This window comes from Zootoca vivipara, chromosome 9 (genome assembly GCF_963506605.1).
Source record: "Zootoca vivipara chromosome 9, rZooViv1.1, whole genome shotgun sequence".
Classification (NCBI taxonomy): Eukaryota; Metazoa; Chordata; class Lepidosauria; order Squamata; family Lacertidae; genus Zootoca; species Zootoca vivipara.
In genome coordinates this window covers 40,505,624-40,529,941 of record NC_083284.1, presented here as the reverse complement: position 1 = coordinate 40,529,941, position 24,318 = coordinate 40,505,624, and the positions used below count along the sequence as shown (strand labels likewise).

General features: G+C 44.9%; 1 protein-coding gene across 1 annotated transcript in view; it reads left to right on the top strand.

Annotated features, from left to right (window-relative positions):
• Nucleotides 1-337: 337 nt before the first annotated feature.
• DCHS2 (dachsous cadherin-related 2) overlaps nt 338-24,318 on the top strand; it is a 104,547-nt gene continuing 80,566 nt past the window's right edge. The window contains exon 1 of the mRNA XM_060278664.1: nt 338-2,500. Coding sequence (XP_060134647.1) covers nt 653-2,500 — 1,848 coding nt within the window. The 5' untranslated portion in view covers nt 338-652. The remainder of the gene's footprint in view (nt 2,501-24,318) is intronic.

The following is a 24,318-nucleotide window of genomic DNA, read 5'->3' as shown; positions in this document are numbered from 1 at the left end:
TAGTATTCCACACCATTGCTTCGCAGAGAGATCTTTCCAGGGGGGATCCGGCTCGCGTTTGCGTTGCTGTTATTATGAGCTGGGGTTTGCCTGTTCACCGGCTGGGCGCCTCCCCCCCCCCGCGTCACGCTGCTCCCGGCTGGTTAATTAGGGACAGCCCCCTGCTGCAAAGTGGCTGTCGCCGTTTCTCCCAGGCGCGGAGTTTGCCCTTGCCTGCTGTCACATGGGGAGGGGGTGTGTTAGCAGCTCAGAGACGCTGAGGGGAGCAGCCGGAGCAAGCAGAAGGCAGCAGCAGCAGCCTGAGCAAAAAGGCAGGGAGCTGTCCTCTCTCCTGCCTCTGGCACTTGTTATTCCCAGCCTGAACTTTTATGGGTGTGCTGGAAAGGAGGGTGAGGAAGGAGGTTTCTTTCTAGCGGAGCAGAAGGGCTGCAGAGCACCTGATTGCAAACGATGAGGCCGGTCGAAGCTGGGCAAGGCATAATAAAAGCGGCCAGGTAGCAAAGGAGCGCCCGGCACCGGCTGCGGTCACTGTGACTTGGCTCAGCCACAGGCGCGCCTGCTTGCTAGGAAGAGGACTCGCTGCGCCCAGGAAGAAGCCATCCCCCGGGACACTGGCCGGGTTTGTTGGTGAGACAGGCGGCGTGAGAGGAGCATGGAGCCCCGGCCACTTGCCCCCGGGGGCAGAAGGGGGTGCCGGAGGAGAGCACGGGAGTGGCTGATCCCCCTCTGGCTCTGCGTGTGCGCTGCGAGGAGCTGCAGGGGGCAGGTGTATAAGCTCAGCCTGGCGGTGGACGAAGGGCTGCCCGCGAACACGCTGGTGGGGGACATCAGCGCAGGGCTGCCTCCGGGCGATGGGCACCCCGGCGGCTTCTTCCTCTCGGAAGGCAGCGGCGAGTCGGCCGTGTTGGCGGATTTCCACGTGCACACGGACACGGGCATCATCCGCACGGCGCGGCTGCTGGACCGAGAGAGCCGGGCGCGGTACAGCTTCGTGGCGGCCACACTGCGAGGGGAGATGGTGCAGGTGGAGATCACGGTCAGCGACGTGAACGACCACGCGCCGCGGTTCCCGCGGGACTGGGTGCGCCTCAACATCTCCGAGCTGAGCCCGCCCGGCAGCGCTTTCCGCTTGCCCGCTGCGCGCGATCCCGACGCCGACAGCTTCGGCACGCAGGGCTACTCGCTGCTGCTGCTGCCGCCGGAGGATCAGGACCAGGATAGGGAGAAAGGTCCGCTTTTCCAGCTGCGCTACAGGACCCCGCCGGATACCCTGGATCTGGTGCTGCTGCGACGCCTGGACCGGGAGCGGGCGGAGACGCACCGCCTGCTGGTCGAGGCTTGGGACGGCGGAAGCCCCCGTCGGAGCGGCCGCCTGCGCGTGGAAGTCCAGGTGGTGGACGAGAACGACAACGCGCCCGCCTTCGGGCAGAGCGAGTACCGCGCGCGTGTGAGGGAGGACGCGCCCGTGGGCAGCTCCGTGTGCCGCGTCTGGGCCACCGACCCGGACCTGGGCGCCAACGGCGAGGTGCGCTACAGCCTGGCCCGCCGCCAGGGCGACCCTTCGGCCGCCTCCTTCTTCGAGGTGGACGAGCGCAGCGGGCTGCTTCGCCTGCTGCGGCCTCTGGACCGCGAGGCCCGCGCCCTCCACCGCCTGGCCGTGGAAGCCCGCGACGGCGGCGCCCAGCCGGAGCTGGCCACGGCCCTGGTGGCCGTCGAGGTGCTCGACGTGAACGATAACGCGCCCACGATCCACCTGCTCTACCTCACCGACAGCGGCGCCAGCGTGTCCGAGGGGGCGCAGCCGGGAGACTACGTGGCCCGCGTGTCCGTCTCGGACCCGGACGAGCGGGACCAAGCCGGCGGGCAGGGCGAGCGGTCGCCTCCGGGCGGCGTGGCGCTAAGCCTGCAGGGTGGCAGCGGCGCCTTCTCGCTGCGGCCTTCTGGCGGCGACGGCGGCGTCTACTTCCTGTGCGTCGAGGGGCCCCTGGACCGCGAGAGGCGCGACGCCTACGAGCTCCGCCTGGTGGCCGTCGACTCGGGCGCGCCGCCCCTCTCCTCGCAGCGGGCGCTGCTCCTCCGCGTGGCCGACCTCAACGACCAGGCGCCCGCCTTCGCGCAGCCGCGCTACCGAGCCGCTGTCTCCGAGGCCGCCTCGCCGGGCACCGTCGTGCTGCGCCTCAGCGCCTCCGACGCCGACGAGCCGGGCTCGCGCAACGCCCAGGTACGCTACGCGCTGGGCCCCGACCAGGCGCACGGCGCGCTCTTCCAGCTCGACCCGCTCAGCGGCGCCCTCAGCATCCGGGCGGGCTTGGACCACGAGCGCCAAGCGGCGCTGGAGCTGCTGGTGCTGGCCAGGGACTTGGGCGAGCCGCCTCTGTCCGCCTCGTGCGTCGTGAGCGTCGCCGTGGAGGATGCCAACGACAACGAGCCCGTCTTCGAGCACCAGGTCTACAACGCCAGCATGGCCGAGCATGCCCCTGCCGGCCATTGCCTCCTGCAGGTAACGGGGCGCGCCCACCCACGGGGAGAAAGAAAGCTCGGCCTTGGCTCCTTAGGCCAGAAAGGGGGGGGGAGGTCAGAGGATGCCCCCCCCAGTGGTTGCTTGGAGGGGAGTGGGGGATTTTTTTTGCAAGGCCGTGAAGCCTGACAAGTTGCACCTGTTGAAATTCCTTCTGGTATAGGGTGGTATGCAAATTTAATAAATAAATGAAATACTGTATATTCCTGTGTATAAGACTACTTTTTAACCCAGGAAAATCTTCTCAAAAGTCGGGGGTCGTCTTATAGGCCGGGTTTTATTTCTTACATGGCGAGTATATCCCAAACTCTATATTTTAACTGGAAAAGTTGGGGGTCATCTTATACGCCCAGTCATCTTATACACCGGAATATATGGTACATAAAGGCCCTAAAAGCAGGCAGCCCCAAACTGCGGCCCTCCAGATGTTTTGGCCTACAACTCCCATGATCCCTAGCTAACAGGACCAGTGGTCGGGAAAGATGGGAATTGTAGTCCAAAACATCTGGAGGGCTGAAGTTTGGGGATGCCTGCCCTAAAAGGCTGCTCAGATGCTGTGGAGAGTTGGGGGGTAGAAGCCCTTCTCTCCACTGCATCTGAGCAGCCTTTGCAAGGTTGAACCCCACAAAGGAAATCTAGGGCGGGGTTGTTGTTCATGAGCAGCCAGTTGGGGTCTCAAGCGGCATGTGGTACTCAATGCCAATGGAGTTATTTGGCAGCTCTGGAAGAAAATTCCTCAGGGGCCCTGGCAATACAAAAAACACAATAAACAAATAACTTTTTCTTGCCCTTTCATGACACCCCAAATCGCTGCCTGAGGTGACATTCTGCCTCAGTCTGTCTCATGGCAGGGCTGGCCCTGGTCATGTGCAGCAGCCGCTGCAGAGCCAATCACCTCTTTTGCATGGTGGCCCAAACTTACTTTGTCTATGCAGGGATATGTGCAAAGTGTGATCCCGTGTGTACCAGCAGAGAAGCACAGCTGACTGGCATTTGTGTTGTGGGCTTGTGCCCCTGAGGTACCTAGCAACACGCCTGGATGAATGGTTGCAGACAGTGATGCAACAGTTTCAGCTGGATTCAAACAAAGAGGAGAAAAGGGTGACGTCTCCAAGGAATGATTTGGTTTGGCATGATGACACTGTATATCAAGGGAGATAGCAGTGACCATTTCCTGGAAAAAAGATTTTTCTAGGTAGTGATGATTTTGCTGTTGGACCATGGTCTGGCCAAATAACTTTGCCTTTTAAGTCACACAGTGATTCCTTCACTACATCCTAGTTATTTGCGTAATTTAATACTGAGTCTTCAAATAAAAAGAACATTGCTAAGGAGGAATAGTTTCCCCGGTTATAGCTTCTGTGCTGTTCCTTTACTTTGTGATTCCTGAATACCCTTCTCTCTTGATAAATTGTCTGGCTAATCTTGGTTATGGAGTGAGAATTGACATTCCTGCATATCCAAAGAGCAGGTGACTTCATATTTGGGTAGGGTGGTAGCCACTTGCAGCTGATTTTATGTTATCAAAGTATCATGACTCCTTTTCCATCTTCAAACTTCTGTAAACTCCTCAGGCTGTTAGATCATCTTATTCTATTGACAAAACCAAAGTTTCAGGGCTAAATTCTGGCCTTGCTTGTAATGTGTGTTGTAGTGGACTTTTAAGTGTACTTAATTGCATATGAATAGCTCAGTCTCAGGGACTTGGACTGAATGAGTGAAGTTCAGTACTGTACTGGCGTTTACATTTCCCACCCCCTACAAGCTCAAGCAAACAATTTGCAAGAGATGAATGCAAGTGTTAATTGTTCACTTGTGTGGTCTCAGACGATTCACTGAATCCTTAGTGCATCCTTGGGGAGTCCTGTGGCTGTCAAAATGGCCCGGTTTGTTCTGCTTATATGATGATTATGATGGTGACCTACTGTTGCCTCTCTTCATTCTCCTGTTATGCACGACTACAGTATTAGCACTGCATACAATGTTGCGGTCCTAGCTTGTGGGAAACTAAAAGTTTATAAACTAAAAGTGTAGCCATCAGTTCAAGCTCAGCCTAAATTAGGCTTTAAATGCAGTTTAAAGTGTAGACCTCAGTTCAATTTAAAAGCTCAGTGTTTAGTTCCGTGTTAAAATCTAGGATGTGAGTTTGAATAAGAGTACATTGAGTCAGATCCTTGCATTCGCAGAGATGCTCTATGTAATTGCCATTCATTGTCCTCTGCTTTGATAAAAATCACTATCCCAACAGGACTCAGCTGACCTAAAGGCACCTTTAAATTTCCACTCACAGGTGTCAGCAGCTCAGTAGATCACACTCTTATTTTTAAACGAGGTCCTCTTAATCTTTGGTGCTAAGCAGAGGTTGTGGGGAGGTATCCAGGGGTATAAAAGTAAGGCAAGCTTAAGAGAGACTCTACTTGGCCACCTCATGAGAAGAGAAGAATCCTTGGAAAAGACCCTGATGTTGGGAAAGATTGAGGGCACTAGGAGAAGGGGACGACAGAGGACAAGATGGTTGGACAGTGTTCTCGAAGCTACGAACATGAGTTTGACCAAACTGCGGGAGGCAGTGCAAGACAGGAGTGCCTGGCATGCTATGGTCCATGGGGTCACGAAGAGTCGGACACGACTAAACGACTAAACAACAACAAGGGAAGCTGCAGCTGACAAAGTGTCAAGGCAAATAGTTTAGCAAATGGGCAAGTTAAGGCCCTTTCCAAGAATAGGTAACCCATCTTACATACCCCAACTTTGCATGTGAACAAGCCTAATACAATCATACCTCGAGTTGCGTTAGCTGTGGGTTGTGTATTTTCAACTTAAGAATGCGGCGGACACGGAAGTGTTTACTTCCGGGTTTCGCTGTGCGCGCATGCGCAGAAGCGTTCTGTGTGCTTCGCGTGTGCGCAGAAGCGCTGCTCTGGATGCGTACTTTTTGGGGTGCGAACGGCACCCTGAAACGGATCAGGTACGTATCCAGAAGTACCACTGTAAACAAACAGTTGTGAAGGTAGAAAGCAAGCACTGGGCATGAAGGCTATCCAGTGTACCTGTCTGGTGGACAGAAATTACAGGTGTGGGCTTAGTACAATGAGCTCCTGGTTCTTGGGGCGGGGAATTGGTTCCCTTAGATGGCCAGGTTGTTGGTCTGGAAAAAGTTTGTGGTGTCAATCTGAGGATGATGAGAATTATATCCCAGAAGGGGCCCATTCATAGAATCATAGAACCACAGAGTTGGAAGAGACCACAAGGGCCATCCAGTCCAACCCCCTGCCAAGCAGGAAACACCATCAAAGCATTCTTGACACATGGCTGTCAAGCCTCTGCTTAAAGACCTCCAAAGAAGGAGACTCCACCACACTCCTTGGTAGCAAATTCCACTGCCGAACAGCTCTTACTGTCAGGAAGTTCTTCCTAATGTTTAGGTGGAATCTTCACCGAGGGACACACTGTTAACCTCCTGCACAGAGGATATGTCATTGGTTATCGGTAGCCACTAGGTATGTTATCTGAATGCTGTTTCCAGGATCAGAGGTAGCATGCCTCTGAATGTCATTTGCTGGGGATCAACAGCAGGAGAGGGCAATTGCCCCTTTGTCTTGCTTACAAGTTTCTCAGAAGCATCTCATTGACCACCGTGGGATACAGGATGCTGAATTAGATAGGCTCTGTCACAATGCCAGCAGCCGTGTGATCCTAGCAGGTAAGGAACTTGTTGGACAAGATTCACATTGCAGGTGTGCATTGGCCAAGAATGTGACTTAAGCTATCGATTTCTTTTAAAATATTTTATTGATGTTTTAAATACAGATAAACAACTTGGGGTTTGAAGAAGCTAAACACTTGTACAGGAGGTCTTTTCGGAACTTATTGCCATTTATTATGCAATCAGTCTTAACTGTTTTGATGGTAATGATGCTGTTTGGTTGTGGAGGTCTCACACATGCATTCCTATTATTGGTCGTCCCTTTGCACTGTATGCAAGTCCTGTTGACTTACTCCTTGGTAAGCATGTATAGGGTTGCTGACTTGGTCTCCCTTAATGTATGGCTGTCAGATTCTTCTTCGGAATTGCCCTTAAGCTTGTGGTTGTGGCAAGAGGTGTGCAGGGCACTGGATCAATAGAATGGAGTAGAAACTACATCAGCAACAGCATGAATGGAGCAGATATATGTGACTGGACAGGCTCCAAACCGAGTGGAGTTATTACCACAGCAGAAAGTCAGGCCAACAATGCACTCTAAAGGAAATATTTCATCAGTAGAAGAACACATTACTTGCACAGGGAAAGTTTGAGTAATTTCTGTAAGCACAGCCACATGCTAGTTGTTCTTATGCGTTTTGAAAGGGCCAGATATTTTCCTTGTCTGTAATTAATGAGCACCATTTGGCAGAAAGGTGGGGTGCAAATTGAACAAATAACTGATATAAACAAATACAGATGTAGTAATTGAATAATTAAGCTCTGGTGTGCTGTGAATTATGAAATAGTGTTCTCCTAATGTGTTAAGTTTGATAAGGTGGAGCACTGCTCTGAAGCAATCCAGACAAACGGGATAAGATTTTCAGATTTTGGGAGCCTCTGAATGTCATTTGAGCTTCCTTTCCTTACCTTTTTAGGTAAAGTGTATTGTTTGTTAGTGTGGATGTGGTGCCCTCCATGTATGGATTCACCTACCTTAATGTAGGTCTGATGATCTTTTTAGCATTTCCATGAAAATCTACATATTTAGTTGCTATTGTCAGGAACTTTCTTAACATTCAGCCCATATCTACGTGGTTGTTAACTTCAATCTTGCTTCTTGTGGCATCAGTGGATCCAGCAATCAGTTGTTCTGTCTTCTAATATGCTTTTAATTTTTCTATAAACCAGGGGTGGGGAACCTCAGGCCTGGAGGCCAAATGTGGCTTTGCAGGCATCTCTTGGGACTCTCTCTAGGCCAGTCCTACTCTATGCCTTCCTTGAAAACTTTTGCCTGATTGTAATGTGGTTTTGAGCTGTAGTGATGCATCTTACTTGCTTGGGTGGAGAGAGGTGTGTGTGTGTATAAACCTCAGATTCATATTGTACAAAGGTAAGCGTTACATCCATCACTCCACCTACTTCTGCCTCTGGCTTCACCAACCAATGGCGTATGGTCCCTGGAAGGTTCCCCACAAAGGAATGTTGCCCTTGGATTGAAAGAAGTTCCCTTCTGCTGCCATAAACTGTCAGCATATTGTTAAATATTTTCTGTGCTTAACCCCAGGCAGATCCTTGAGCTTTTTGCTTTCAGAATTGCTTTGTAGATCTTTCATGACCCATAAAACGCTCTCTATGATTTAATGTGCCAAGCACTTCATCCTGCTTTGTGTGAGCTGATAGACTCCTTTCTATGTTCGCCAGTGGATCCATTGTGTTCTGTTGATGATATGTAGATAATCTTATGTTTGATTTTATGAAGTGTGTTGCCATATAGAATTATAGGGCAGTGGTGGGGAGCCTTTTTCAGCTTGAGGGCATCTTTCTATGATGGGCAACTTTCAAGGGGCTGCATGCCAGCTGTTGGAGCAGGGGGACAGAGGTAAAAGTGGATGAGGCTAGAGGCGAAAGATGGGAGGGGCAAATGCTGTGAGGTTTTTTTATATACTAGGCTGCATTCCAGCTGGACAAAAGCCAGAGGTCTCTATACCCCCCTCCCCATCTCTCTGTGCTGTTACGCAAGGTGCATTGCCACAGGTTACGGACACATTTCCAACCAGGCAAAAGCACTTGACGAGGATGCAAAACTGGACCAGTGAGCGGTTTAGCTTGAGGAGAGTCCTGAGGGCTAAAGAGAAGGAGGCCCAGAAACTGAGGTTCCTCTCCCCTGCTTATAGAGAGATTGCTAGGAATAGGAAATTTACTTTACACCGTCCCCAGGTCTCTAAATGCTAGATTTAGATCTACTTGTGGAAACAAAAGAATTGATGCAGATTCCAGAGATCAATATCAGTGTTGTAGATCTAAGGAGTATTGTAGCCAGTTGCTAATTTATGGTATAAGCCAGAGTTTCGGTGACTTCAGATGATCTGTGTGCTGCCACTGCCCACATTTATTGTCCAAAGCCAAAGTGTTGTATTTCCATGGGGAGATGTGTGTGCTACAGATGTGGAAACGCTGTAAGCACAGTCCTTTACAGGGGGGGCGGGGGAGACAGTCTCAGCTTGGGATAGCCTTAATAAACGTGCAGAAAGGACAGTTCGCTCCTGCTCACTTTCTCTTGTTTAGAACATCTGAAGCCACTCAGGCCAGCATTTCTTGTAAGCATTTCTTAAGATTCAGCTCTATAACTCTAGGAAAGGAGGAGCTGCTCTGGCACCCACCCTTGTTCCTCCTATAAGAATGGAACACTTGCAGTCTGCTGAAAAAGAAGGCATGTCTTTCAGCACGAAGGTAGTGTGGGGCTTTTACCAATAGGCAGCTCTCAAAGCTTCCAGTAGCACCAATGGAAATAATTTTAAAAATAAAATAAAATAAAAAACATGCAAATTATGCTTAGTGCTTGCTGTTGGTGAAACCTCTGATCAGAAAAGATTCCATTTGGTATCTGCATGCAATTTTGATATAATCTATTTTCATTTGGGTTCCACGATGTAAGAGATTTAAAGTACTTTTTTCCCCTTTGATAGCAACTGTACAAACTTTCATTGTTGAAAGGCTGCAAATGTTCCAGACAAGAAAGCAGATGATTGTAGGTGGCTTTGCGCTCAAGGTATTCCTAGTCTGTCAAAACCAATATGCCCAGGCACAGCAGTAAATGTATTTTGTCACCCCTGCTCCTAGTGATTGGACAACTGTCCAGAGCATCTTTGTGAGATGCATAAGAACCTGCTGAACCTCTAAGTGACAGACAGCATAGATACTTGTGTTTATTGCTCCTGCAATTATGTGCGTGGATGTATTGGAAAGGTTTCTGAAACTGGGAGACTCATGGAATATGAAATAGAGCCCTGGGTAGAAGTTTTGTAGCCTCTTTGTGCCATGCCTTTGTGCCATAAGGTTTTAATTGTACCTCTTGAACATTGCCATAGGCTTAAGTAGGGATTCCTTTTTGTTTGTAGTTTTTCATAATTAAAAATTGAGCATTTTAACTTTTGTAGTTTTTTATACTTTAAAAAAAACCCCAAGCCTTTTGGATGAATGGCAAATTTATTAACCCCCCCCCCCGAGCATCTCAGAATTCCGATGAACTTGCTCCATGCTATTACTATTACATTAATAATGTTAATCGGATTAATAATGAAATATCTGGGTGTTGTTGTTTTTGCCAAACTAATGCAAATACTTAAACAGGGAGAAATAATTGATTCCAATGGGTGTGGGCGAATACTCTGCTCATTGCTCATTCTATGCTGTGTCACTTGTTACCCTAATTTACATTTTTCTGAATTCCCTGGTCCATGACTTGAATTAAGGTTCAATCAATTGGCTGCGGCAATATGACCTTCCCAAGGTCATTCTGTTTTCTGCTTACAAGCCAATCTTTTCTTGTCACCGTAGTCTTGATAAACACACATTTTGAAGTGGACTTAAAAGATAGCCAAATATTTCTCATTAGCATTTCCCCCCTTGAAGTTAATGTGCCTTTTCAGATTTAAATAAATCTTCGATGTCTACATTAAATCTTTCTTGTGGCACTTTTATACGTGTACGGTGACATTTCACCCATTGTTTCAGCTTGGCATTAGCGACCATGTATTGAGGAAAAAGTGCTGAAGCTGATTCATTTTGTTTCAGGCAGTTTTCTTTTTTAAAATACAATAAATTTAATGGGAGTAGTTGTGATATGATTTCAGGTTCATTGTTACAACTTCTAGAGGGGTAGTTTGTTGCAGTAAAAACAATAAAGTCTTGTTGTACTTTAAATATTAATTACATTGCCCAGCACCCAATTTCCTGTTGAGCCACCTTTTCCTGCATTAATCCACCTTTTGATTGAAATCCTGCTACCTAAGTATGGTGGGTGGTGACCAGGCAAGGAACCTTTCTCACTTTCAGAATTGCCTTCCCAGGAAGGCCCACTAAGCTCCCTCATTACTATCATTTAGATGCCAGGAGAACACATTTTTGTTTTCCCAGCTTTTTAAGTATGGTTAATGTTTGCATTTTTAACTGAGAGCAGCATTGGTCTTTTACTATCAGTTTGGATGGACTGTTGCTATATAGTGTGTTGTGTTAGTATGTATTATTTATTTAATTATTTGCTGTTTTCATGGTACTTCTGTTATATCTTACTACTTTGTTAGCTGTGCTGGAAACTTACATTTATATATTCAAGATTCCCCCCTCCCCCACTAGAGCTCTGCTTCATCAGATGTAACCATACCATGTTATGGTTGGTTTAGAACAGGGGTTCGTGGTCTGCAAGCCTCATGCTGGTGGTCTGTGGAGTGTCCGTGAAGAACGGTGGGAGCAGCAGCAGCCCCACTCTTCTAAGGTTCTTTACACTGTATGTTGTTGCAGGATAGAACTAGGTTTTCATCCTCCCCACTGCAGATGGCAGGGCCAGCCTGCATTCCCCTTGTCTCATGCTGTCTTTTCTTTCTGAGTCTACTTCATTTTGGAGACAGGGAATATTACTGGATGTGGAAAGTCCCTGAGAGGAGCGGAAATGGTAGCAGTGTCCTTTGCCATTCTGGCATTCAATAAGGTTGTACTTACATGTTCTCTCCATGATTGGCATCTGTTCTGGTGGCTCTTCCCACTCTTCCTTCCACGGTTGGTGTACGTGTGCCAGGGGCCTGTTTGTCAGTCATTCAGACAAGCAAGGGCTTGACAAACTGTGCTGTTAATTTCCAATTGCAACTGTGGTCGCTCCAATCTTATGTCGTCGTACAAGTGTTCTCCCTTTGTTTTGCAGCCCCCTTTAAGATATCGTGGTTCCACTTCAAAGTGGAAATCTCCTTTCTTCCTCAAGAGTCTGGATGTTCTCAATATGAATGGTATTGAAGGGACATAAGATAAATGAGGGATAAAACTAATGAGAGGTTTCAGAGCTGCAAACCACGATGCTTGCAAGTACACTATAGAACAACTATTAGGCTTCCTTTTGAGGAAAGGTGCATGGGATCAAGCTTCTAAGGCTGCAGTCCTATGCACACCTACAACTGATCTTGGTGGAGCCTACTTCCAAGTAAATACTCATGGCATCAGCGTAACAGAATTCAGATTCTAATCCAGCAAAATGCAATAGAAATAAAAGAAGCAATAAAAATTCAATTACACAGCTTTCAGCACAGTGCATTACAATTGCTACAATAGACAGAAAATTCATCAAATGGTCTGCCAAGACCCCCAACAATTTTCAAGTGGTCCATGGGTGGTGGCAAAGGAAATCTCTGGTTTAGAGAGATTACATCCTTGTCTCTAGTTTGGATTGTGGGCTAGTGAGGTCTGGGAGACTTCAGGTTGGATTGTTGGCTGCTACAGCTGGATGTTGGCAGAAGGTACGACAGTTTCATTTCTTGGGATGCTCTTTAAAGCAGTATTTTTGGCAATTACTGACAACACAAGTTAGTCCAAATCTGCCTGTTTCCTGAAACCTCAGCTTTACGCTTTGTAAGCTTTGCCATTGTTGTCACTCCTACCGTGGCAACAAAGTCATGTTAAACATTCTCTATTTCTAAGAGCAGTGATTAAAAAAAATGCAGTTTAGGGGAACGGGAAAGCTGAATAGGATTCAGGATTGATCTTCAGTTTAGTTGATACTATTTTTTTTACCTCTCTCTCTCTGTTTTTCATGGGCAGTAATTTCTACATGGATTTGCAACAGTATTATTCTATGCTTCTGTTGATAAGCTATACAGGGCAGGCATGGCCGGAAAAAAGACCTGTTTTCTTCCTAAAACTCCAAGCCCACCTTCTTAAGTCAGGTACAAATGAACACGAGCAGATGCAAAATCATGGTTCAAGAGGCAGAGACAATTGTCCACGGTACTCTGTGAACCATAAACTAGGATGATCTGTACACATATGTAGTAGTAGTAGTCGTAGTCGTAGTCGTAGTAGTAATATATTTATACCCCGCTCATCTGACTGGGTTGGCCCAGCCACTCTAGGTGGCTTCCAACAGAAAAACATAATAGAATATTCAGTCAGCTGCTACTTGTGAAACCTGTCTTCTTCTAGGGCTGTTATGAAATCTGTCCTCCAGTTTCTTAGAAGTTTTCTTCCTTGGCCAAAGGGGCTTCCATTTTTGTGCCTCATTCTTGGGGCACTGAGTTTTGAACTTTCCTTAATGATGTGAGGTGGGTAAAAGTGGTGTATGTGTTTTCTTTCTTTCTAGTAAATACTTCTCTAGCACTCTGTAGCTTTCTTGGCTATCCAGACTTCCTGATCTGAAAAAAAGTCGTGTGAGAGAAATTAACTCATGATGTCTTCCCCTCCGCTTTGATTGCCATGGGGGCACCTGTGAAAGCTGCAGAATAGTGGGGTGAATTGTAAAATGAAAGAAAGGACACCCACACATTCTCTACTCATGAGAATTTCACTGAATTTCCCCCTTCTCTTTGATACTTTTAAAATGCAGTTTATTTGTTTACTAACTGGTGCAGAATGGTTGGTGGGGAGAATGCAGGAGACATTTTTGGCACAATGCTACCTTCATTAATCTCCAGCTATCTCTGTTTAATCTTTACTCCAGATTGGAGACTTCACAGACACACAATTACTGGGCCTCTTTCTTCCCCTCAGCTTTTTCTGAGTTGATTTCTGCCCCCAGTTGATTACAACCTCTGGCTTCGTCTGTCATAACCTGGGGAAAGAGAGAAGAGGCACGGGTAGATTTTTTTTTAAAAAAAGTGTTCTGTAGTCTGGACCATAGGTATTTGCTGGACTGGACTGATTAACAGCATGCTTCATTTAACAGAATCCAACCCTGGGTTCCTGAGCATCTTTTGTGCACTGTTTATGTCCTCATTGCCTCAAGATTATTTACCTGATCCGAATCTGAGACAGACATTCCACTTGAACATGTGTCCTTGCAACCTCTGCAAGCTTGTGTGTGAGAGAGAAGTGCTTCATTTCTTCTTCTTCATGTGCCTGAAATAAGCTATGATAAACTTCATCCCTGAGGAAAGGAACTAAGAACAAATTAAACCCAGCACTTTAGAAGGTAAACAAACAGAAATAAAAAAGAGGAATTGGAAAAACAGCTATGGCACCAAATAATAAACAGAAATTGATGGTCTCTTGAACATTTCATGGTATGCACAGAAACAACAAATAAGACTTTATTAACATTTCTAATAAAGGCAGCCGATGTTCATAATGCTAATGTCAGCCAGGTCAGCATGGGTAATAAGCTTGCCTTTTATCTTAGAAATTTGTTATAGATTGACAGCCTGAGCAGAAACCCAAAGCTATTATTCTTTCTAAATGAGGGCTACAGAACATTAGCTGTAGCTGTTCTGCAGCTGTGGGACAGAGAGTGTATGATCAATAGGAAAACAATGTCCTTCTGGTGACTTGTTTGATGAGCACGTGGACACATTGACTGACTTGTTAAGTAAGTTTGACTCTGCATCTCACCTCTATTCCTAAAGCAGGAGTAGGGAAGTAGATCTGGCTGGTGGGCTGGATCCTTATCTTCCCCCATCTCCTGCAGCTCAAGTGTGACAGGTGAGGGTGGCTACCAATCAATCAATCACGTGATGTCATAACGATGTCACAAGTCAAGCATGTTAAACCAGCAACAAAGCCACAAAATTATTTTGCTTTATTTCTAAAACAAATTTAGTAAAATAGCAAAAATAAATACTTCCCCCCCTTTTTTAAAAAATTGAGAAAATAAATAAATTCTAAACTACCTAAATAGCTCATGCTCATCGGTCCCGTCCCCCCTCCCCCCACCATTAAAAACCAGCATCTGGGAATCTTGTTCTTCCATACTCCAAAATCATGTATGGAGTAGCTTGGTAAAATGATGTATACTATACATTTGTAAAGTAATTTATGTACAGGCTGTGATATACTTTCACTTCTGAATAGCATTTGAAATGTTATGAGACACAGTAAAAAAGGAACATGTTTTATCTTATGCCAATAACCACTCATTCTAATGACGTATGTGGTGATGTGATAGCTTTTGTATGAAGGCAACCATAAAAATGTATTGTATGACACATGGATTTTTAATACTGGTATAGTTAATTTAAGGAATCATAAACTCTGTGATAAAATAGACGTATTATATAGGATCCAGCTCACGATACTGTTAAAGCTGAACTATTAGCATGTGAGATCAGGACTGGAGAAATTTCCCATGAGCTGGTATGAAAATGGGGTGGGGTCAGCTCTGCTCCAGAATCTGTTTTGTTTTTTTAAGGAAAATGTGTAGGTACCACCCCCATAAAGAAAGCATCTATTTATTTATTTAATATATTTATATCCCACCTTTCTCCCAAGTTGGGATTCAAGGTGCCTTCCGATTTGTAAAATACTAAGCAATAAAAACAAACTAGCTGAAAACAGCAATTAAAATACATAAAAACACACTTAAAATTAGCATTGTCTGCACTTTAATTGTCGAATAAGAAAGTCTTAGGCTGCTGGCAGAAGGATAACCAAGAGGGAGCCAGTCTGACCTCTCTTGGGAGGGCATCCCATAATGTGGGATGAGCCACAAAAGAGGCTCTCCCTTGTGTCATCATCAGCCATGCTTCTGATGTTGATGAGACTGAGAGAATGTGCTCAACAGAGGATTTTACGGTAGTACCTGGGTGGGTTTGTATAGGGAGCGATTCTAGCAGTGATTCTCCCCGTTCTCAGGCAGCAGTCTTTCTCTGGCTTACCTGGAGGCACTAAGGAGTCAACCTGGGATCTTTTGCAACCAAAACATTTGCTTTACCACAGAGCTAAGGCTCTTCCACAGCCCCACCACTAGAATTTTTTTCCACTGGTATATTTCTGAATCCAATCCATTCTTAAGTTTCAGGAAGATGGAGCAATTGTCCTCTATAATAAATCCTAAGATTTTTATTATTTTGGTATGATTTTCTTTTGCCTATTGTGTTTAGAGTTTATATCAGGCATAGGCAAACTTGGCCCTCCAGATGTTTTGGGGCTAGAACTCCCATCATCCCTAGCTAACAGGACCAGTGGTCAGGGATGATGGCAATTGTAGTCCCAAAACACCTGGAGAGCTGAGTTTGCCTATGCCTAGTTTATATTATACATAGCTAAGGGGGTTTGTATCAGTGGTGATAAAGCCTCTCGCTTAGCTGCCCTTACACTATGGTGAAGGGACCGGAAGGCACAAGTGCCTTTCCCCATCATTTGGTGGTACTTTTACTGACCCTGGCTTATACATGTCTCCAATAGCCAGTCAGATCCTTCTGGAGGGCAGGGCAGTTATATGAGGATGAGGCTAGGGGAGCAGGAGGCAAAGAAAGCGTTAGGCCAGGGCTGGGGAACCTATAGTCACCCAGTTGTTGTCTGCCAGCATTGCCAGTGGTCAGGAATGGCAGTAGTTGTGGCCCTTCAGTTGCTATTGGACTCCCAGGTTTTCAACCCCTGTTCTAGGCCATGGAAGGATTGCTTTATGCACAGTGAAGTTGTTGACATTAGCTGCTATTTTGAGGGTCCAGAAGTCAAAAAGGCCGAAAACAGTCGGGATACGTTAATGTGTTCACATGGCCCTGTTAGGTTGCCATGTTTTTCAGTTCAGGGTATATGATTTGTGACTTCTGTTATGTCTGCTCATGACCTAAGCACAAGGTCACTGTGTGCAGCCCATGTCACATCATGTTTTAGTGATGATGTGTTACCATTACTGCTGGCGTGCTTCTCACAAAGTAACTTTCACACTGTTTCCCTTCTAATGCATGGCATCTAGGACACTGTTATTTATATAAATATGCTGCAAATGTGTGCACTACCAGAATGGATTCAGCAAAGTTCAGTTATTCATGAAATTAGAATGTTTTTAGAGAATTCTCTTCCTGAAAACGTAGACCCAAACCCAATATTCTTCGTACTCTTCTTCCTTATCACTTCTTCTGTGCTTCTGAGAGTGCAAAGTGCTTTATTTTATTTTTTTAGCAATTAGACTTCAGACTTTTTGGAGATGAAGGAATTATTGAACTCATGATCATGATTATTATTTTTCTGCCCACAGAAGCAAAGGACCGATAAAACCTGAATTTGCAAAGCATATTCCTTTGTATTCCTAAGATGAAAGTTTTCAGTGTCAATTAAATATTTTGCTGACTTAGTGAATCTAGATTAATGGCTAAAAATAGAGTTTTGAGAGAAGTGGGCAGGAATGGCTTTGATTAGGTGAAGAAGAGGAAATACGATGGATGATGAGTCTTCCACAGTTAGTGCTTAAACAAGACAAATCTCCCTGGAGAATTCCACATTCCTTTAGTGTGCCATAAATGTCAGGCGAAGTCGAGACCACAGAAAATGGATAGTATGGAACGTTCCTAGATTTGCCTTGAAGAAAGAAGGCTGAATTCTGTAACTGAGTAACAGTGATAATATTCTTTTCCTATATTTATATTTTTCCCCAAGAGGCATTGCAGGCAGTCAAAAGCTGTTGGTGTGGTTTTACACATTTGTAATCTTTGAGATCTTAGCAAAATGTACCTTAGAAGAGTTCAGAGGTGGATGAGTTCAGAGATTGTAGCACGTATTTTCTTTCTGGGGGGAAAAAGATGGGGGTATTCAAGCCCACCTGGAGGGGCCAGTAGACTTTGTTAGGAAAAAATACAGGGCTCCTTACATTAATGCTATGCTTTTAATTACCCTCCCACCACCCATTTCCTATTAGCTCTGCAAGTGTGGGGTTTGGATCATTTGCTCAGCCTTTAAAGTCACTCTCCTCCAGCTCAGGAATTATCCCCCTTTTTAATTGCCTCTCACATTTCATGGACCGAGTCAGGTACTTGCATTTGATTTAGCAGAGAAGAGTATTGGATCTCTTAAGAATTCTAACAGCACTATTTTGCACGCATTTGTGTTCAGGAGGTTGCTTCGGGATTTGGAATGAAGTGGTGCCATCAGTATGCTGATTACATCCTGTTTTGTTTCTCTTTTTCCGCTGGATCCAGAGATGAGAACAATGGATATCCGATGCAGGGATCAGTGGGGCCGGAGGATGCTGTTTTAACATGTGCTGGGTGGTGGTTATACTGTATGTTGATCTGTTCTGAAAAATAAGAATCGTCTTCCAGGTGCAATTTAACATGTTAAGTATTAACCAAAAGCTCTAAATGGCCAAGACCTCAGATTATTTAAAGGACTGTCTGCTCCCTTTCAACCTGCCTGGTACTTAGGCTTTAGAAAATCAACAACACCCAAAGTAGTTCTGATCTTTTTACCTTTTCCCACCAGCCTTTAGAAGGTAAGGCAGATGTTGACAGAAGAAACCTGCAGTATATCTCACGCACCCTAGGCATCTTGCCAAACAATGTTTAATTAAGGCAATGCTGCTATTATTTAATTATTTTAAAGAGGTTTTTTTTAATTAATATTATTCGTTTAGATGTCAAGTGAATATGGTACAATTGCATCTTCATAATAGGGATGTGGGATTGGACCTGTTTTGTTTCATTTTAAAAAAGCTGTTTTAGAAATACCATCTTATAGGTATTTTGCCTTGTAAAGATTATGGAATTATGAAATATGCTGACCAAAAATGATGAGTAAAAGTTAAAGGTAAAGGACCCCTGGACGGTTAAGTCCAGTCAAGGGCGACTATGGGGTTGCAGCGCTCATCTTGCTTTCAGGCCGAGGGAGCTGGTGTTTGTTCACAGACAGCTTTCCGGGTCATGTGGCCAGCATGACTAAACCACTTCTGGTACAACGGAACACCGTGACAGAAACCAGAGTGCACGGAAACACTGTTTACCTTCCCATTGCAACAGTACCTATTTATCTACTTGTACTGGCGTGCTTTCGAACTGCTAGGTTGGCAGGAGCTGGGACAGAGCAATAGGAGCTCACTCCGTTGTGTGGATTCCAACCACCAACCTTCCGATTGGCAAGCCCAAAGAGGCTCAGTGGTTTAGACCACAGCGCCACCCGCTGCAGTGATCAGTATAAAACAAAAGTATTTATATTCTACTGGTCTATGTACCCTGGACATAGTCCTTAGCACTGCAGTTTTGTCCTGAGAGATTTCTTTTCAACTTTACATTATCCTGCTATAGCAACCTTGGATTCAAACTCTCTTTTACCCCCCCCTTTTTTTTGTCCAGCCATGAAAATCCTTAGTGTTTTTCTTACTTTTGTCTATTGGAAACGTTGTCATCTAAACACCGTTGCTGGTAGGAAACCCTTTACTTTCTTCATAGCTTTGAAGAACCATGGGTGCAACTAAATTAAGACCACTAGTTTTGAAAACTACTTCCTCTTAAGAAAAAAAGATGGGTTTTTTTGAAAAAAATGTCCCTTATCAAAGTTTGAAAATGGTGGTGGCCATTCACCTCTGGTTTTCTTGTCTCTTCCATTTCCTCTTTTGGTGCCAAACAAAACATTTTAAAAATGTAAACCAGGCTTTGCTAATTCTTAAGATTTCTGTTGCTTACAATCCAAACTTTTCCATAAAGGTCAGAATATTTTTAGACCTGTGTACTTGAAATAGTCTCTTCACTTTGAAGTTTGGATTATTTTAAGCATGAAGCTGTTAATAGTATTGCAACTCCTTTTTTATATACAGAACAAGCAAATGTATGAATTTCCAGACCTGACACATGTCTTAGTCTCCTGCGGTGACCTTGGAAGGCTTTTATATCGTGTTTTTCTTTCCCCCCCTTATGTAGAGAATTGGATTGTCATGCTTGTGTCTGCTTCACTTCCAGTGACGGTACTTACATCTGGTACTTGGAAAAAGGTGATGGGAAGGGCAGTTATTTAAACCTCCTAGACATGCTTGAGACAAACAACTTGTGTATGCTTTATAGTTCTAACCAATAAAAACAAATGCATATGGTTCAATGTAATTTCCAAAGTACTGGATGTACATTTCCACGCACAGAAACTATTTAAAGCTGTTGCACATGGAGTTGTTTTTTCTGTACATTCCAGTTGTCCTTTGCTTTGAAAGTGCCGATAGACCTGAAAATAGCCGTCCAGAAAGTATCATTATACCAGACTTGGAATCTGCAGTGATTTTGGATGATACGGTGCAAGACATAGACTGATGCAAAAAGCTCTAATTCTGTGTTGGTGCATTTTAAATCTGATGACAGGAGTGGACCTGCTTTGCTGTCATGGCATGTTTCAGTAGGTAGTGGTGTTGAAACAGGGAGAACTATAAGCACCTGGGATTGTTGCTTAGCAACAATCTCTTGTGCTCTTCGCTGCTTGCAAGATATCTGTAGGCAGTAGGAGAATGTGCAGGCCACGTTGTTAGGCAGTGGCCTCAAATAGCTGCATCAGGTGAGTACATGGTAAGAAAGGGACACTTTTATCTAAAAGTCTCCCTTTTTTTCAAGGGCCAGATAACTTTCAAGCATACATTTTGTTGGGAAGGAGTGAAAAGGGCAGATGGATGGCACACACTATTTGTGGCAAAGGCAGAGTTTCATAAATTATTTGGTCTAGCAAGTCCCAGTCCTGTGCTTTTTCATAATAGACTGGATTCTGCCAACCCCTTGTGGTATCTAAAAGACTTATGCTGCAAGGATAAACTCCCACCATCTACTTCTCACTGCCCTTTCTATGTCTGAACACATGACTTATAAATTCTCAATTTATACCTCTTTGGACAGAAGGACTGTCTGTATTTATCTATACATTTAAATGTCTATATTTTCACAGGCTTTGCTATTTTATGGCTATTCCCAAAGAAGAGTATAGGGTTGGCAGAGGGAGGTAATAATGTACTTAATCAGGAGCGGGCAACAGATATCATTGTATAAGAAAAAGAATCACAAGGGTCCATCGCTGCAGTTCTGATCTGAAACAGAGGGCTGATATTCTCTAATTTTTGAGAATAATTGCTTGCTAATATATTCACAGTGATGAATACAATATGTCCTATACAGTGGTCCTAGTTGGGGAGATGGGTTTCTTGCTTGAGGGGAGGCATGCGCTAGGCATGGAACAAGATCATGTACCATTGATCGTAGTTTAGGAACCAATATGCAAAATCAGGTCAACCTGAGGCTGAGTTGTAGCACGGCAAAGTCAAATAAGTCAGAGTCCATTGAACACGATCAGACAAAGCAGAGGTTAGATTCTAGTGAAGTCAATCAAACAAAAGCAGAGGTTAGGCCCAGATAAGCATAGCCAGGTGAAGAAGAGGTCAAAAATAAAAATAAAAAGGTGCATACATTTAGAGCATACAACTTCCACTTGGGAATCCTGTTAGGGGTGCTGGGAATTGTAGCTCTGTAAGGAGTGAACCATGGTTCCCAGGATTCTTGGGAGGAAGGAATGTGCTTTAAATGTGTGGCATGCGACCCAAGTGAAGCAGTTAGCACCCTGGAGAGCTCCACATGGTGCCTAAATTGGAAGTCTGACAAGGCAGGCTTGCATGTTGCTCCAACAGCCAGTAAACCAGACTGAGCCTTAAGCAGGATAGTAGCTTCCTCTGATAAGCTAGCCCTGGCCCTACTAAGTTAAGCCTCTGTTCTTAAAGGAGCTCAGCTTGTTTTAGCAGTGATTGACTCTGGTGGTGCAGCAGAGACCACAGTTCTATTATGGCCTCTGAGCGGAAGTCTAAGGAAGGCAATGCAAGCTCTTCTGGCCAGAGAATTGCTGGCAGCCTCTGAGCCTGGAACTCCCAAAGAAGTGCAGATATCAAAGGACAAATCACCCAACCAGTCCAAGATGTCCTTTGTATTCATTCGCTCTTCCCCCACGGACGAAGAATCATCATCCTGGATCATGATCATTTCCTCCCCAGAAGGAGCCAACATGTTCTGCAACAGTCCGAGATGTGGAAGGGGACACCAGTCTTATTGGGCTGCATGCCTCAGAAGCAGGCTGCTTCTGCTTTAACTGATAGACCTCACCTGAACTCCGCCAGTGAGATAAGGCCTGGAAGATGCAACTCTCTGCAGCATTTCCCCCATGACGTATGGAAGCTGCAGAACAAAGCTGAAACAACATTCCTTTTTACCTGATCTCTGTCCTAGCAGGTGACTTTTAGCCTTGCCTCTAGCTCCCATAAGAAGCTGTCCGTATGTGAAAATAACACTGCCTGCCCCTTGCTGTGTAACCTGCTGAATTCCCAGTTTGAGTAGTGTTAAGGCTATGTGCTGTTGGCACGAAACATGATGATGAGGACTAATTTTGGGTTGGATGAGCATTATTTCGAGTCACTGCAGTATTCAGGAAACATTTATCTTATTGCATTAGGTTTAAACCGTAGTCTGATGGAGGCATGTCTGCAAGTCTGTAAGTGATGCACATTTGATTTCTAGTAGCATGGAAAGCAACGTAGAAAAACAAAAAGGAATCTTACCTGCCCCCCCCCCCAATATGTAGAAACACAATGTATGCATGGAAAAAAGGGCATGAGAGCGGAAAGAAGTTGTTTTCCTAAAAACTGCATAGGAGAACTAATTCATGCTGTGGTAACGTCTTTGGTCTCTCGGTTTGATTTTACACAGATAATTTCCTTCGAAGCTGTGTTTGAGCTTTTTTCGCAGTGGCTCCAAACCAAAACATTTATGCAGAACAAAAATATATTTGGTCAGTATTTTTGTTTGTTCCCTTTGATGACACTCGAGGCAAGGCTCCATTCTCCAGGATAACGTTTTTGTTTATTCATTTTCTTTTTAAAGATGCCTTTGAAGTTCCAGCCTGCAGTATTGTTTTTGCGTCACTATAGCTCCAATAATGGTTTTATGCTGCTACTAGGCTGCTTGAGCATTCTGTTTTCATTTAGCGAGTCAAAAACAAGAGAGTGCTATGGATTTTCTAAATTAAAAACCATAGTTTTAAATGTGCAAGTCATTAATGTGGTGTTGCCAGCGATCTCCCAATTTACATTGGTAGTTAAAAAAAATGTATATGGGGCGTTTTCACGCTAAATGGCTGCGACATGGAACTAAGCAACACGTGCTTCAATCTGATAAGTGGAAGGCTAGCTTGCTACTCCCGTTACCTTCATGTGCTGATTTCAATGAAAGCTCATTCTGTATGGTCTTTTGCAGGGTCAGCGAAAGCACCCAAGTAACTGGGTGTGGGTCAGGTGGTGGCAAAAGTAACCCAGGCCAAATGTAGACTATCATTTCTGTATTTACATTCCATGTTCTGTGCATTAGCCCAGCCCCCAGCTCCTGCTGGCTTCCATCTGCACTTGATAAGCTGTTCTAGTTGTGTGAAAGCAATCTGTCAAATGTGGAGCTGCCTAAGCCTAGGTTGGCTTCTTGAGTGCCTTTTCAGATGCTGGCGGATTTGAGAGCAGGTCAGATTTTGTGGGGAGTTTTAATGATTCGCCCTGGGACAAAAACTCTCCAGAACAGACCTAGAATTTGGAGGACTTCACAGATTTGAAGCATTCTTTGCTGTGGCTGGTCTTGCTGCACAGGTCAAGGTGATAAAAGTGTTGAGCACTTCTACAAAGTCTCTGCTACTCCTGAAACCAGCAATAACAAGCAGAGTTTGTTACTGGAGCCAGGACACAGAAACTCCAAACTGGACTCTGGCATGCATTTCCAAGTTCAGCAGGATCTAGATGGGAGAATCCAGCGCTGCCAAGTTAATTCCATATTTATTACACTTAAGTGCCAATCCTGTCCGTGCCATCACCATTGCAAAACTAACTAGGCAAAAGCTTTCCTCTATAACCAAGGCTCCGGCTTTTAGCAACTATCTTTAGATTTGAGCAGGATGATTTTAATGTATTTCTTACTCCTCTTGGTTTTAATGTATCTGTGTGAGGTTTTCTGTCTGTCTGATTGGGTGTAATTCCTGGGCAAGATAAAGCGACTAAAAATTTAATTAACAACAACAACAACAACAACAAAATAAATAAATAAATAAATAAAATCAGACAGAGGCCCTAGGTTTCAGGTGATCATTTCATATGATATGAACCTCTTGTTGAATGACTGAAAATTGATTACAGAAATAACTGGTACAGACTAAAACAGGGATTACCAACCTTTTTGGGGCCTGTTTTGGGCTCATTTGCAAATCAGAGAAACTGTTCTGGGCAGCACACACAAAGCAACCAAGCGTACACTGCAGGTCATTCTGTGGCCTGCAACAGAATGTTTATTTCAAGCTTATTTTCAGAAAAGGCCTCTGTGGGTACATGTGCAGTGCCGGGCACCATATTCTCTGCTTCTGGTCTACAAGGCAATTTTGACCAGAACATGGTCTTCAAAATACTGTTACAGTCATACCTCATGTTACGTCCGCTGCGGGTTACGTCCTTTCGGGTTGCGCTATGTGCCAAACCCAGAAGTACCGGAACGGGTTACTTCCGGGTTTGGAGTGCGCACATGTGCAGAAGTGCTAAATTGTGCTTTGCGCATGCGCAGAAGCACCAAATCACAACCCGCGCGTGTGCAGACACGGGTTTTGAATGCTGTGGGTTGTGAACGTGCATTCCTCACGGATCACGTTCACAACCTGAGCGTCCACTGTATTGCTTTCTCCCATAAATAATGCAACATGTCAGGAAAAGGAACCATGATCAACAATTGCCAAAATAATTTTATATATCCGAAGATTCACTTACAGTAACATTACTTTGCATTCTTTCTCTAAATCATGCCTACAGAAACAGTGAATAATGAAGGCCTACATGAAACACTTATTGATCCTAGTTTACTGTAGCCTTTCTAAACACTAATAAGAGTTATTGATTGGA